The 14392-nt window shown below is 42.1% G+C and overlaps 1 protein-coding gene across 2 annotated transcripts in view; it reads left to right on the forward strand.

Annotated features, from left to right (window-relative positions):
• The window catches only part of LOC126278124 (low-density lipoprotein receptor-related protein 1), a 688899-nt gene that overhangs the window by 377182 nt on the left and 297325 nt on the right, over positions 1-14392 (forward strand). For both annotated transcript variants that reach the window (XM_049978010.1, XM_049978009.1), the window contains one exon: positions 3545-3796. In XM_049978010.1, coding sequence (XP_049833967.1) covers positions 3545-3796 — 252 coding nt within the window. The remainder of the gene's footprint in view (positions 1-3544; positions 3797-14392) is intronic.

A 14392-nucleotide genomic window follows, 5' to 3' on the forward strand; every position in this document is an offset into this window, starting at 1 on the left:
GGATGAGTTTACTGTACTCACCAAATTTAAACGCAGTCAAGAGTCTGTGGGGCCACCTCTATCGGGCTGTATGCATGATGGGCTTTCAGACAAGAAACATAGTGCAGCTGGCTATGGCATTGGAGTTGCCATCACTCCCCATCACTGCTGGTGCCTTCCAGAACCTCGCTGACTCTCTTCCTTCAAAATGCTTTCCACCCTGCAAAATGCAATTATTCTGATGTACTTTATTAAAATGCTTGAAGTGCTTCAAATATGTCACTGCAGACATTAGGAACTATCTGAGATATAGCAGCTATTGGAATGTAAAACATTACTAATAGAAGCATCTCCAGTTGTTAATAACCAGATTGTAAATGGTAGACTTTCATCAGATTCTCTTGGTTGTCAGTAATTAGTTTTCTGCTTGTATATTTCCTCCTCAGTTATAATGAGAAACCAGTGGAAAGTACCAACTGTCACATGTTCATAATTTTGGAGTAATGCCAAGGAAAGCTGGAGCTATATTTCAGTCTTATTGTCAGAAACAATGCACTCACCATGCAAAATAATCCTCTCTAAAAATCAACATTTTGCTTCATTGCTCATACTAAATGGTGTTATATCCTGTGTGCTGATTATAGTGCCAAGAAACTGTAACACATTGATATAAGGCTATGTTCATTTTCTTCCTTCTTGTGTAAATGCTTGTTCAGAGATACAAGTGAATGTTAGTGAACACTGGTGAACTGACTGCAAATGCTCACTTCCTTGTTTTTGCTTCCAACTGGCCCTAGTAAACCAGGCTTTGAATAACATACACTTGCTGCAGTAAGCACTCTACAAATGTGCTACAAATCCAAACTCAAATTTTGAAAACAGACTACAGTGTCCTATGTTCTGATTCATACATTATTTTTAAATGTAATAAACCTCTTCCATAAGTTGTATGCACTCAGCAAATAATTAAAATGGTTCACAGAGGGTAGAATTCTGATTAGCTTAAAGGGAAGAGTTAGACAGCTTTCTGCACTGACAATCAACATGCCAGGAGAATTCACATGTATGATAAATGGAAACTGTTGCTTAAATGTTGGAGAAATTTTGTAGACGTGGGCCTCAGTATTACCACACTTTTAACAAGAAAATTTCATTGTGTTAGTGCTTGATCTATGGCCCATGATTGATAACAAGAAAGAGAACAGATTCCTAGTTACTCAGAAACTACTATATGATACAGTTAGTGATGCAAACTGCAGGAAACGTGATAAAAATGGTATCCGAATGCACTGTTATATTATTTTATGAAGGGAGATTGACACTTTCTACTTTTGGAGGGTTTAAATAAGTGAGCAGTATGTTGAGGAAAATATAATTTCTTCAAAGGGGGACTGTGTTGTAAAACAAAAATTGGCATCTCCATTCCTGACATGACTGTTTCTAAGATTGTGTGATCTTTTGAAGATGAAAACTACAGATTCAAAATTTGATGAGGTACACACAGAAAAAAGGAAAGGAAAGAAAAGAAAGCTCCACATGATAGAAATTACAAGTGAAAAGATTTATTACACAGAAAATTAAGTGAAAAGAGACTCAAAGTGCAGGTGTGCCATAAACAATTTTTAAAATCCATCCCTATTTTAATACCATTGTTTGTATCCTGTGCAAGCCACTGTACATTGCGTGGTAGCAATCATTTAATTAAAGAGCACTAACTAGCCTGACTACAGATATGTGACAACAGACAGGTTGATAAACAAGTCAGAGGAAAATTTATAGGAAGCAGGAAATGAAACAGTACGCAGGCACCGCTAAGTCTGATTCAAAAAATAATATCATTTTAAAAATATTTTACATAGTTCACTGTTTTGTTTGTTTCCATCACCAGTAGAAGGGAATATCCCTGATTGTAAAACTCTAATAGACTTATTTGTGCTTTTATGGATTCACACACACACACACGCACACAACACTTGCATTTTTTACTGTCAATGTGACCTCAGTGCACCATGTTGCTCATACACCTAAAAACGCTAATTCTTAGCCTTTTAAGTGTTCTCCGATTAGCATACTGTAAACGATAACCATTTTTTTTTCTTGTGTGAAATGTCCTAGATTTTCTGAGTATGATTCCCACTAATGCTGAGTAGCTAGAATGACTTTTTACTCTACAGTGGAATTCACACTGATATAAACTTCCTGGCAGGTAAAACTGTGTACTTTATCCCTATCAGAACCTAGATCCTTTGCCTTACATGGTGAAGAGCTCTACCAACGGAGCTCCCCAGGTTTGATGCACAACCTTTCCTCACAGCTTTACTTCTGCCAGTACCTCTCTTCTATCTCTCAAACTTCAGAGAAGTGCCTCTGCACAGCTTTCAGACTAAGTAGTCCTGGAAAAAAAGGACATTGCAGAAGTTGGCATTGTCACCACCTGGGGCATTATTTCCAGAATACACTCTGCAGCAGAGTGTGCGCCGATTTGAAACTTCCTGAAGATCAAAACACTGTCATACAATAACACTTCTTTGTTCCTAGATATTCTTTTTATATAGCTTCATATATCTCTATGCCTCTAAAGGTAAAGCTATCATCAGTCTGAACTGTGGTGTTCAAACCAACCTTCAGATTGATGACAGCTTTACCTTTAGAGGCAAAGCTTTACCTTTAGAGGAAAAGCTGTCATCAATCAGAAAGTTGGTTTGAACACCACTGTTCTATACTACATGTGATCCTACTGGAGGTGGTATGCCCTACCCCTCCTTTGACTTTGAAATTAACTTACCGAGCTAGTTATAGGGTGGATCTACAGTTTAACATTTACATGAACTCCAAAGCAAAGTGTAGTGTAACATTTCCACATTAACATGTCATTGCCAAAATTGAAAGAAGTGGTAAGTGACATGAAAATGAGAAGGGACCTGTTGGGGATCAAATCACAGTCTTAAGGATTTCTTGTGAGGCACTTATCTACTGAACCACTGAGTCATACCCATATTTCATATCTGTTAGATTTTGTAGTCTGTGTGCGCGTGTCTCTCAATCCTTGGATTCTTTTTCTGTTTCTAAATCATCTACACTCAGTTTTTATTTATTTTTCCCTCTCTCTTAGCTCCTCCTGCCTGTTCCCTCTGTTTTGCATACAGCCTGTGACTGCCCATGACTGTGGCTTTCTTCACCATTTCTTACCATCTCACCATCACTTACTGCTCGGTCACACATGTCCACTGATTCCACCTGAATCAACTCCTCACAGCTTGAGAGCTGTTGCATCAAGGGGGAGAGAGAACGGGGCCAGAACAGAGAGAAAAAGAGAGAGGGAGAGAGAAAGAGAGAGAGAGGGAGAGAGAGAGACCGAGAGAGAGCATATGGACTGATGAATACACAAATTAGATATTCAAGTGCTAGTCTCCTTCTCAGCACTTTGCTTTTTGTATTCAGTGAGTGGGTACCTTTCCTCATACCTTTACTTGCACTATAGTGGGAAAGAAGTTCAAATTTTTTTGTTGCATATCATTAAGTTGAAGTTTTTGTTAGTTTTTTTATTAAATTTGGCTATAAACAGTTCCAGAGGACGAGCCACCATCTTTGATTTTTAGCAGCATCTACAGTATCTATCATATCCATCTAAATGGTACTGTGTATGAGAATGGTACAAAACTTGATCAGCATACATTGGCTTTGGACTTCAATCATCGCAATCGTACCATTTGCTACATATATCGTAATGGTCCTCACTCCGAGCCTCGCTGTGCCAGTGTGGACAATCTGGAAAACTGGTGGACTGTGGAGTCACCTTCAACATACACTTTTGACTGTGAGTAACACTTGTTTAGCAATTTAACTTTATTGTATAATCCCTAACTTGCTCCATGAAGACAAAGAGGTCAAATTACCACTTAGCAACTGTACTGTGTTAAATTTATTGTCATTTCTTCTTACAGGTTGATCATCATAAAACCAAAAAAATTTTTGTATTCTTTTGTGAAATAATTACTACCACCAATAGCACTTCAATGAGTTAGGTTTTTGGTGGAAGTAAGTGCAATATAACTTCCGTAGACATTTTGTATGTTGCCTGGATTCTTCTTTATGCCTTTCATTCCAGTTTAGTATAGTAAAGTTTGTGGAGCCTCAACTTTTAAATTTGGTACAAACTTTGATGATGAAACAGGCATATTTTTTTTCTTTTGTATATATGTTCCTGTATTACAAAGAAAACATTTTTATCACAGATAAGAACTTACACGAGTTAATAATACACAAAAGACATACATTAGTGAGTGGTTTAATTTATGATACCTGTTGCATAGATTAGGAAGTGCTCTATATGTGGACAAAAACATGAAACAGCTTTGTGTGTCATGTTGTCACATTTCATTTCTGAACATGTAGAAACAAGTTGTCAAAAGAGAAATTATCTGGTCTGTATTTTGTAATTAAGATAATGATTTTGCATTCCTTTGAGTCCAACTTGATAGATGGTCAGCCTTGGAAAGTGATATTCACTGTCAATATTAAAAAACTGGCATGTGGATGAATTTCTGTGAGACATACAAGAGACAATAGGTTGGGTTTACTCTCTTTTGTTTGTAGCCAGTAGCTGATGGGTTCATCATCCCAAATCCACATAAAGTGGGCTGTAAGAGAGATTAATAGGACAAGCTGAATGTTATGTTCTGAGTTTCCTAAGCCCATTTAAGCGTTACAAACTTTCTGGTGATGTTACATGTTTAGCTAAGACTAAGTTATACATAAAAAGAGTGAGTTCCTCCACATAAATACTAAAAAAAATTCTCTTAAATTTTGGTTGCCTGATAAATCACAAAAATTTAGAGGTTATCAATTCAACTAAATACTTAGGGATTAAGGTTATGAACAACTTAAATAGGAAGACTCACACTGAAAAGTCTGTAGGGAAGGTGAACTAAAGACTGTGTTTTGGAAGACACAACAAATCTACTAAGGAGGATAACTACACTACAGTAGTCAATTCATTGGTATGCGATCCTTACCAGACAGAATTGATGGAGGTCATCTAAAAAGTTCCAAGTAAGATTGCTCTTTTCATGCCATGTTATTACAAAATAGGAAAGCTAGTTGAAGTGACAATCAGTAAATCAAAGGCAATTTTCATTGGGGTGAGATCTTTTTATAAATAACAATCAGTAAGTTTGTCTTCCAAATGCAAAATATATGCTCGACTCCAACGTGCATTGAGGGAAATGACCAACATGATAAAATAACGTAAATTGGTGCTTGTGTGGAAGAATTAAGGTATTCATTTCCCTGTGTGCTTTTTGAAAATAGAATGATAGAGAAATAGTTTGAAAGTGGTTCTACAAACGCTCTGCTAACCACTTAAGTTTGAATTGCAGAGTTATCATGAAAATATAATACAACTGGTTAGATGAGAAACCTACTAATCAAGTAGTGACAGGAGAAAACATATACAGAAGTTTAGGCAATCAGGATGCTTCTTGGGGGTGGTTGGCTGAACAAACTCAATTTGTTTTTAAAGTTTTAAGAGTTGTCTGGAACATTTGCAATTTGGGAGTCACCAGACTGTCCTTATTGGTGTAGGAGGTCAGTCTTGGCTCCTCTGGTGCAGAGATGATATTTGATAGTGTTACATGTTGACCATATCAGAAGTAACTCGCCATTGACAGTATTCGTACAGTAAAAAAAAGCTGACAGGAACTCACGAAACTGTTTCCAGTGTGCAAGCTTATCAATTTTTTCTGTTTTTGTAGTAGAGTGTAGCAGCTAAGTGTATGCATGAAGCTAATTGTTCAATAGGTGCCTTGCACTGATTACACTGGGAGCTGTTAGCTATCTGAAGAGGCTGTTGACAGAAATGGTGTTCTGGATGAAGTTTAATTGCCTTAAATAACTTGTATTTCTTTTTGCTGGAATTTCAGATGCTTTGATTTTAATGCAATCATTAACCTATATTGTTTTGAAGTTACCCTGTTTGGTATTTTTGAAAATTTATGCACAAGTTCCAGAGAAATAGTTGGAAGTGGTACATTGACTATGACAGTGTACATTTCTAATCTAGAGTCTGGGCCTTGGAATATTTTTGAATGCAGCTAGATTGCTACAGAGCATTTGTTATTATTATTAAAGTAGTAACTGCTTTAATCTTGTCTCATGAGTCAAAACAAAAGTGTCTCACAAATGTGACAGTGCTAAGAAATCATCTAGGTTTGCCAATCAAAGTTTTCAAATATAATGGATGGTGTAGCATTTGGTCTAGTTTGTTTCATGCATGTTCGGAGCATGTGTGTTTCAGCCATGGACAGATATAGTTTGTATGATATCATGTCATCATAAATAATGAGGAAAGTAGTCTAGTCAACAAAGGAAAATTAGTGGAAAAATATGTCCAGGACAAGTTTTCTACAGTGGTTGGGGGAAGTGTAATGAGTAACCCACTAAAACTCCTGAGCAAGGGGGTGGCGTGAACCTTTGAAAGTTACAATATTATGAAAATAATAGTTGCTGCTTACCATATAGCGGAGGTGCTGAGTCATTGATAGGCACAACAAAGACTGTCAGAAAGTGAGTTTTGGCCAACAAGGCCTTCCTCAGAAAAAGACAACATACACTCGTTCAAAGTCACACGCATGACCACAGTCTCAGGCTACTGTGGCCAGACTGTGGGCAGCAGTGCATTATGGGAGAACAACTGGATGGTGGGGTTAAGGAGGAGGCTGGGGTGGGGAGGGAGAGGAATAGCAGGTTAGGGTTGGTGGATAGTTAACTGCTGCTTGTGGCAGCATAGAGGCACAAGGTAGAGAGAGGATAGGGCAGCTAGGTGCAGTCGGGAAGTTAGACGGAAGGTGCGGGGGAGGGGGGGGGGGGGTGCTTGTTGAAAAGGAGAGAAGTAAAATGACTGGGTGCATTGGTGGATAGAGGGCTGTGTAGTGCTGGAATGGGAACAGGGAAGGTGCTAGATGGATAATGATAGTGATTAAAGAAGGCTGAGGCCAGGAGGGTTATGGGAACATAAGATATATTGCAGGGAGAGTTACCACCTGCACAGTTCAGTAGAGTTTGTGTTGGTTGGAAGGGTCCAGATGGCACAGGCAGTGAAGCAGTCATAAAAATGAAGAACATTGTGTTGTGCGGTGTGCTCAGGAATGGAGTGGTCCAGCTGTTTCTTGGCCACAGTTTTGTTGGTGGCCATTCAGGCACACAGACAGCTTGTTGGTTGCCATGTATACGTAGAATGCACCACAGTGGTTGTAGCTTAGCTTGTAGATAACATGACTGGTTTCACAAGTTTCCCTGTCTTTGAAGGGACAGGTGATGCTTGTGACCAGACTGGAATAGGTGGTTGAGGGAAGATGTATGAGACAGGCCTTGCATCTAGGTCTATTACAGAGATATTGCCATGAGGCAAGGGGTTGGGAGCAGGGGTTGTGTAGGGATGGATGAAGATATTGTGTAGGTTTGGTGGACGGCACAATACCATTGTGGCTGGATGTGGGGTGGGAGATATAGTGGGTAGGACATTCCTCATTTTAGAGCACGATGAGAAGTAGTCAAAACTCTGGGATAGAATGTGATTCAGTTGCTCCAGTCTTGGGTGTTTATGAGTCACAAGGGGAATGTTCCTCTGTGGCAGGATGGTGGGACTTTAGGAAGTGGCAAGTGACTGTAGAGATAAGGCATCTTGTTTTTGTACAAGGTTGGGAAGGTCATATGGTCTGTGAAGGCCTCTGTGGGAGCCTCAGTATATTTCAAGAGGGACCACTCATCACTGCACATGTGACAATCATGGGTGGCAAGGCTCTATCAAAGGGACTTCTTGCTATGAAATGAGTGGTAGCTGTTGAAGTGGAAGTATTGCTGGTGGTTGGTAGGTTTGAGTTGAACAGGGGTACTGATGTAGTCATGTTTGAGGTGGAGGTCAACATCAAGGAAGGTGGCATGTTGGGTTGCAGTGAATTGGGGAGAAGGTGTTGAGGTTCTGTAGGCATGAGTATAGAGTGTCCCCGCCCTTGATCCAGATCACAAGGATGTCATCAGTGAATCTGTACCAGGTGGTGGATTGGGGGGTGGGGGGGTTCTGGGCATTTGGGTAGGATTCCTCAAGATAGCCTATGAAGAGGTTGGCATAGGATGGTGCCATGTCGATCCCAATAGCCATACCTTAGATGTGTTTGTAGGGAATGCCCCAAAGGAGAAGTAATTGTGGATGAGTATATACACTCCTGGAAATGGAAAAAAGAACACATTGACACCGGTGTGTCAGACCCACCATACTTGCTCCGGACACTGCGAGAGGGCTGTACAAGCAATGATCACACGCACGGCACAGCGGACACACCAGGAACCGCGGTGTTGGCCGTCGAATGGCGCTAGCTGCGCAGCATTTGTGCATCGCCGCCGTCAGTGTCAGCCAGTTTGCCGTGGCATACTGAGCTCCATCGCAGTCTTTAACACTGGTAGCATGCCGCGACAGCGTGGACGTGAACCGTATGTGCAGTTGATGGACTTTGAGCGAGGGCGTATAGTGGGCATGCGGGAGGCCGGGTGGACGTACCGCCGAATTGCTCAACACGTGGAGCATGAGGTCTCCACAGTACATCGATGTTGTCGCCAGTGGTCGGCGGAAGGTGCACGTGCCCGTCGACCTGGGACCGGACCGCAGCGACGCACGGATGCACGCCAAGACTGTAGGATCCTACGCAGTGCCGTAGGGGACCGCACCGCCACTTCCCAGCAAATTAGGGACACTGTTGCTCCTGGGGTATCGGCGAGGACCATTGGCAATCGTCTCCATGAAGCTGGGCTACGGTCCCTCACACTGTTAGGCCGTCTTCCGCTCACGCCCCAACAGCGTGCAGCCCGCCTCCAGTGGTGTCGCGACAGGTGTGAATGGAGGGACGAATGGAGACGTGTCGTCTTCAGCGATGAGAGTCGCTTCTGCCTTGGTGCCAATGATGGTCGTATGCGTGTTTGGCCCCGTGCAGGTGAGCGCCACAATCAGGACTGCATACGACCGAGGCACACAGGGCCAACACCCGGCATCATGGTGTGGGGAGCGATCTCCTACACTGGCCGTACACCTCTGGTGATCGTCGAGGGGACACTGAATAGTGCACGGTACATCCAAACCGTCATCGAACCCATCGTTCTACCATTCCTAGACTGGCAAGGGAACTTATTGTTCCAACAGGACAATGCACGTCCGCATGTATCCCGTGCCACCCAACGTGCTCTAGAAGGTGTAAGTCAACTACCCTGGCCAGCAAGATCTCCGGATCTGTCCCCCATTGAGCATGTTTGGGACTGGATGAAGCGTCGTCTCACGCGGTCTGCACATCCAGCACGAACACTGGTCCAACTGAGGCGCCAGGTGGAAATGGCATGGCAAGCCATTCCACAGGACTACATCCAGCATCTCTACGATCGTCTGTATGGGAGAATAGCAGCCTGCATTGCTGCGAAAGGTGGATATACACTGTACTAGTGCCGACATTGTGCATGCTCTGTTGCCTGTGTCTATGTGCCTGTGGTTCTGTCAGTGTGATCATGTGATGTATCTGACCCCAGGAATGTGTCAATAAAGTTTCCCCTTCCTGGGACATGAATTCATATTCACGGTGTTCTTATTTCAATTTCCAGGAGTGTAGTTGGTCATGGTGACTAGGAAGGAGATAGTAGGTTTGGAATCTGTCGGACATTGGGAAGGTAGTGTTAAATACTTGTAAGACCATGGGCATTAGGAATATTAGTGTAAAGGGTGGTGGCATGAGTAGTGATGAGCAGTGCACATTGTTAAAGGAACAGGAACTGTGGAGAGTCAGTGGAGGCTGGCATCTTTTAAATAGGAGGGTAGGTTGTAGGTAATAGGCTGAAGGTGCTGTTATATGAGACCAGAGACTCAAATGTTCCACTACTGTTGTTTTGAATGACAAGGATTACTTGGTAGAAGGAGTCGACTAGCTTTGATTCATCCACCTACAAACCCTGCCCACAGTGACCCCACTCTAGAAATCCAACAGGATGTCCAGTCTCTTATCAAATCCTTGGGTCCATCCCAGAACCTTTCCCCAGAGCACATCTCTCTCCTCATCCCTACCATTCTCCACACTCTTACCTTCTACACGGTTCTTAAAATCTGTAAATCCTACCATCCAGGATGCCCCATTGTGGCTGCTTACTGTGCCCCCACTGAGAGAATCTCTGCTCTTGGAGACCAACACCTTCAGCCTATTACACCCAACCTACCATCCTATATAAAAGATATCAACCATTTCATCCACCGACCCTCCACAGTTCCTGTTCCTTTACCAAATGGTGCACTGCTCATCACTATTAATGCCACCTCCCTTTACATTCCAAATGCCCATGACCATAGCACTATCAATCAATACCTTTCCTTCCTCCCTCCCCCCTTTTTTTAAAGTAGTTACTCTCCTGACATGTTTGATTTTAGTGTGGCACAAATTTCTCTCGTGTACCAACCCATTCATCTCAGAGTAGCACTTAAAAGCTATGTCCTCAATTATTTGCTGGCTGTATTCCAGTCCCTGTCTTCCTATACAGTTTTTGCCCTCTACAACTCCCTCTAGCAGCATGGAAGTCATTCCCTGATGTCTTAACAGATGTCCTGTCATTCAATCTCTTCTCCTTGTCAGTGTTTCCCAAACATTCCTTTCCTCTCTGATTCTGTGCAGAACCTCCTCATTCCTTACCTTATCAGTCCACCTAATTTTCAACATTCACCGGTAGCACCACATCTCAAGTGCTTCAATTCTCTTCTGTTCCAGTTTTCCCACAGTCCATGTTTCACTACCATACAATGCTGTGCTCCAAACGTACATTCTCACAAATTTCTTCTTCAAATTAATACCTATGTTTAGTACTAGCAGACTTCTCTTTGCCTGGAATGCCTTTTTTGCCGTAGCTAGTCTGCTTTTGATGTCCTCCTTGCTTCGTCCGTCATTGGTTATTTTGTTCCCTAGGTAGTAGTAGAATTCCTAAACTTCATATACTTTGTGACCATCAGTCCTGATGTTAAGTTTCTCACTGTTCTCATTTCTGCTACTTCTCATTACTTTCCTCTTCCTTCGATTTACTCTCAATACATGTTCTGTAGTCATTAGACTGTTCATTCCATTCAACAGATCATGTAATTCTACTTCCTTTCATTCAGGATAGCAATATCATCAGCAAATCGTATCATTGATATCATTTCGCCTTGAGTATTAATTCCACTCCTGAACCTTTCTTTTATTTCCATCATTGTTTCTTTAATGTACAGATTAAACAGTAGTGGTGGAAGACTATATCCCTGTCTTACACCCTTTTTAATTCATGCACTTTGTTTTTGGTCGTCTACTCTTATTAGTCCCTCTTGGCTCTTGTGCGTATTGTATACTACCCATCTCTCCCTATAGCTTATCCCTATTTTCCAGGTTGACAAATCTGATGAATTTGTATTAATTTTTCATTAGTCTTGCTTCCATTACCAACCGCAGTGTCCGAATTGCCTCTCTGATGCCTTTACGTTTTCCTAGAGCCAAAATGATCATCATCTAACACATCCTCAGTTTTCTTTTCCATTCTTCTGTATATTATTCTTATCAGCAACTTGGCTGCATGAGCTGTTAAGCTGATTGCATGATAATTCACAAACTTGTTGGCTCTTCCAGTCTTTGGAAATGTTTGGATGATATTTTTCCGAAAGTCAGCTGGAATGTTGCCAGACTCATATATTCTGCACACCAACATAAACAGTGATTTTGTTGCCACCTCCCCAATGATTTAAGAAATTCTGATGGAATGTTATCTATTCCTTCTACGTTAGTTGATTTTAAATCCTCCAAAGCTCTCTTAAATTCTGATTCAAATACTGGATCCCCTATCTCTTCTAAATTGACTCCTGTTTCTTCTTCTATCACATCAGGCAAATCTTCCTCTGCATGGAGGCCTCCAATGTACTCTTTCCACCTATCCACTTTCTCCTCTGTGGAATTTCCATTGCACTCTTAATGTTACCACTCTTGCTTTTTATTTCGCCAAAGGTTATTTTGACTTTCCTACATGCTGAGTCAGTCCTTACGGCAATCATTTCTCTTTCGATTTCTTCACCTTTTTCATGCAGCCATTTCGTGATAGCTTCCCTGCACTTCCTATTTATTTTGTTCCTCAGCGACTTGTATTTATGTATTCCTGAATTTCCCTGAACATTTTTAAACTTCCTTCTTTCATCGATCAACGAAGTATTTCTTCCGTTGCCCATGATTTCTTCGCAGTTACCTTCTTTGTACCTGTTTTTCTTTCCAGCTTCTGTGATTGCCCATTTTAGAGATTCCTCTTCAACTGTACCGCCTACTGAGTTAATCCTTATTGCTGTATCTATAGCCTAAAGAGAACTTCAAGCTTGTCTCATCATTCCTTAGTACTTCCGTATCCCATTTCTCTGCGTATTGATTCTTCCTGCCTAATCTCTTAAACTTCAGCCTGTTCTTCATCACCACTACATTGTGATCTGAGTCTGTATGTGCTCCTAGGTATGCCTTACATTCTAGTATTTGATTCCGGAATCTGTCTGACCATGATGTAATCTAACTGAAATCTTCCTTTATCACCTGGCATTTTCCAAGTACACCTCCTCTTCTTGTGATTCTTGAACAGAGTATTCACTATTACTAACTGAAAATTATTACAGAAGTGAATTAATATTTCTTCTCTCTCATTACTTGTCTCCTGTAACCTTTTCTTCTACCCCTTCTCCTACACCAGCATTCCAGTTCCCCATAAGTATTAGATTTTCATCTCCCTTTACATACTGTATCACCCTTTCAACATCCTCATGCACTTTCTCTCCCTCTTCATCTTCAGCTTGCGACATCGTAATGTATACCAGAACTATTGTCAGTGTTCGCTTGCTGTTGATTCTGATGACAACAACTCTATCACTGAACTGTTCACAGTAACACACTTTGTGCCCTATCCTCCTATTCATAACGATCGTACTCCTATTATACCATTTTCTTTTGTGGTTGAAGGCATTATCCACAAACAAATCTGGGGTATGGCCATGGGGAACCACAAGGCACTATCTTATGCTAACCTATTCATGAGTCATCTAGAGGAGTCCTTCCTATACAACCAGAATCCCAAACACTTCATCTGGTTCAGAAGCATTGATGACATCTTCATGATCTGGATTGAGGGTAAGGACACCGTATCCACATTCCTCCAGAACCTGAACACCTTCTCCTCCACTCACTTCACCTGATCCTGTACAACCCAACAAGCCACCTTCCTTGATGTTGACCTCCACTTCAAGGATGGCTACATCAGTGCCTCTGACAACTTCAAATCTCAATACCTCCATTCCGACAGCTATCACCAATTCCATAGCAAGACGTCCCTTCCATACAGCCTACCCACCGATGGCCATCGCATATGTAGTGGCGAGTGGTTCATCTCTAAGTATACTGAGGCCCTCACTGAGGCCTTCACAGACCATAATTACACTCCCAATCTTGTACAAAAACACATCCTGTGCCTTCTATCTCAAGTCACCCACCACCTCCCAAAGTCCCAACGTCCAGCCACAGAGGGGCATTCCATTCGTAACTTGTTACCACCCAGGACTGGAGCAACTGAATGACACACTCCGCCTTTTGACTACCCATTGTTGTATTCCACTGCCCACGGAACCTACACAATTTCCTCATCCTTCCCCACACAACCCCTATGCATCCTCCCACCACTACCTATTCCAGTCTGGTCACAAGCATCACCTGTCCCATCATATCCAGGGCAACCTGTGAAACCAGTCATGTTATCTACATGCTAAGCTCCAACCACTGTACTGCATTCTATCTGGGCATGACAACCAACTAGTTATCTGTCCACACTAATGGCCACCAACAAACTGTGACTAATAAAAATCTGGATCACCCTGTTGCTGTGCATGCCGAACAACACAATATTCTTCATTTCAGTGACTGCTTCACAGCCTCTGCCATCTGCATCTGCCCCACCAACACCAGCTTTTCTGAACTGCACAGATGGGAACTCTCCCTGCAATATATCGTATGTTTCCATAACCCTCCTATCTAGCCCCTTCCCTATTCCCATTCCAGCACTACACAGCCCTCTATTCCACCAACACACCCACAGTCTTTTTACTTTTCTTCTTTTCCAACCCCTGCCCTCTGTCTAACTTTCCAACTGCACCTAGCGGCCCTACCCTCTCTCCACCTCATGCCTCTATGCTCCCACAAGCAACACTTGGATCATCTCCCATCCGTACCCTGCTATCCCTTCCCCCTCACCACCAAGTTGCTTCTCCCATCATGCATTGCTGTTCCCAGTCTGGCACCAACAGCCAGAGACCGTGGTCATTTGTGTGTGTGTGTGTGTCTATATTGACTAT

This window comes from Schistocerca gregaria, chromosome 6 (assembly GCF_023897955.1).
Source record: "Schistocerca gregaria isolate iqSchGreg1 chromosome 6, iqSchGreg1.2, whole genome shotgun sequence".
In the NCBI taxonomy this organism is placed as follows: Eukaryota; Metazoa; Arthropoda; class Insecta; order Orthoptera; family Acrididae; genus Schistocerca; species Schistocerca gregaria.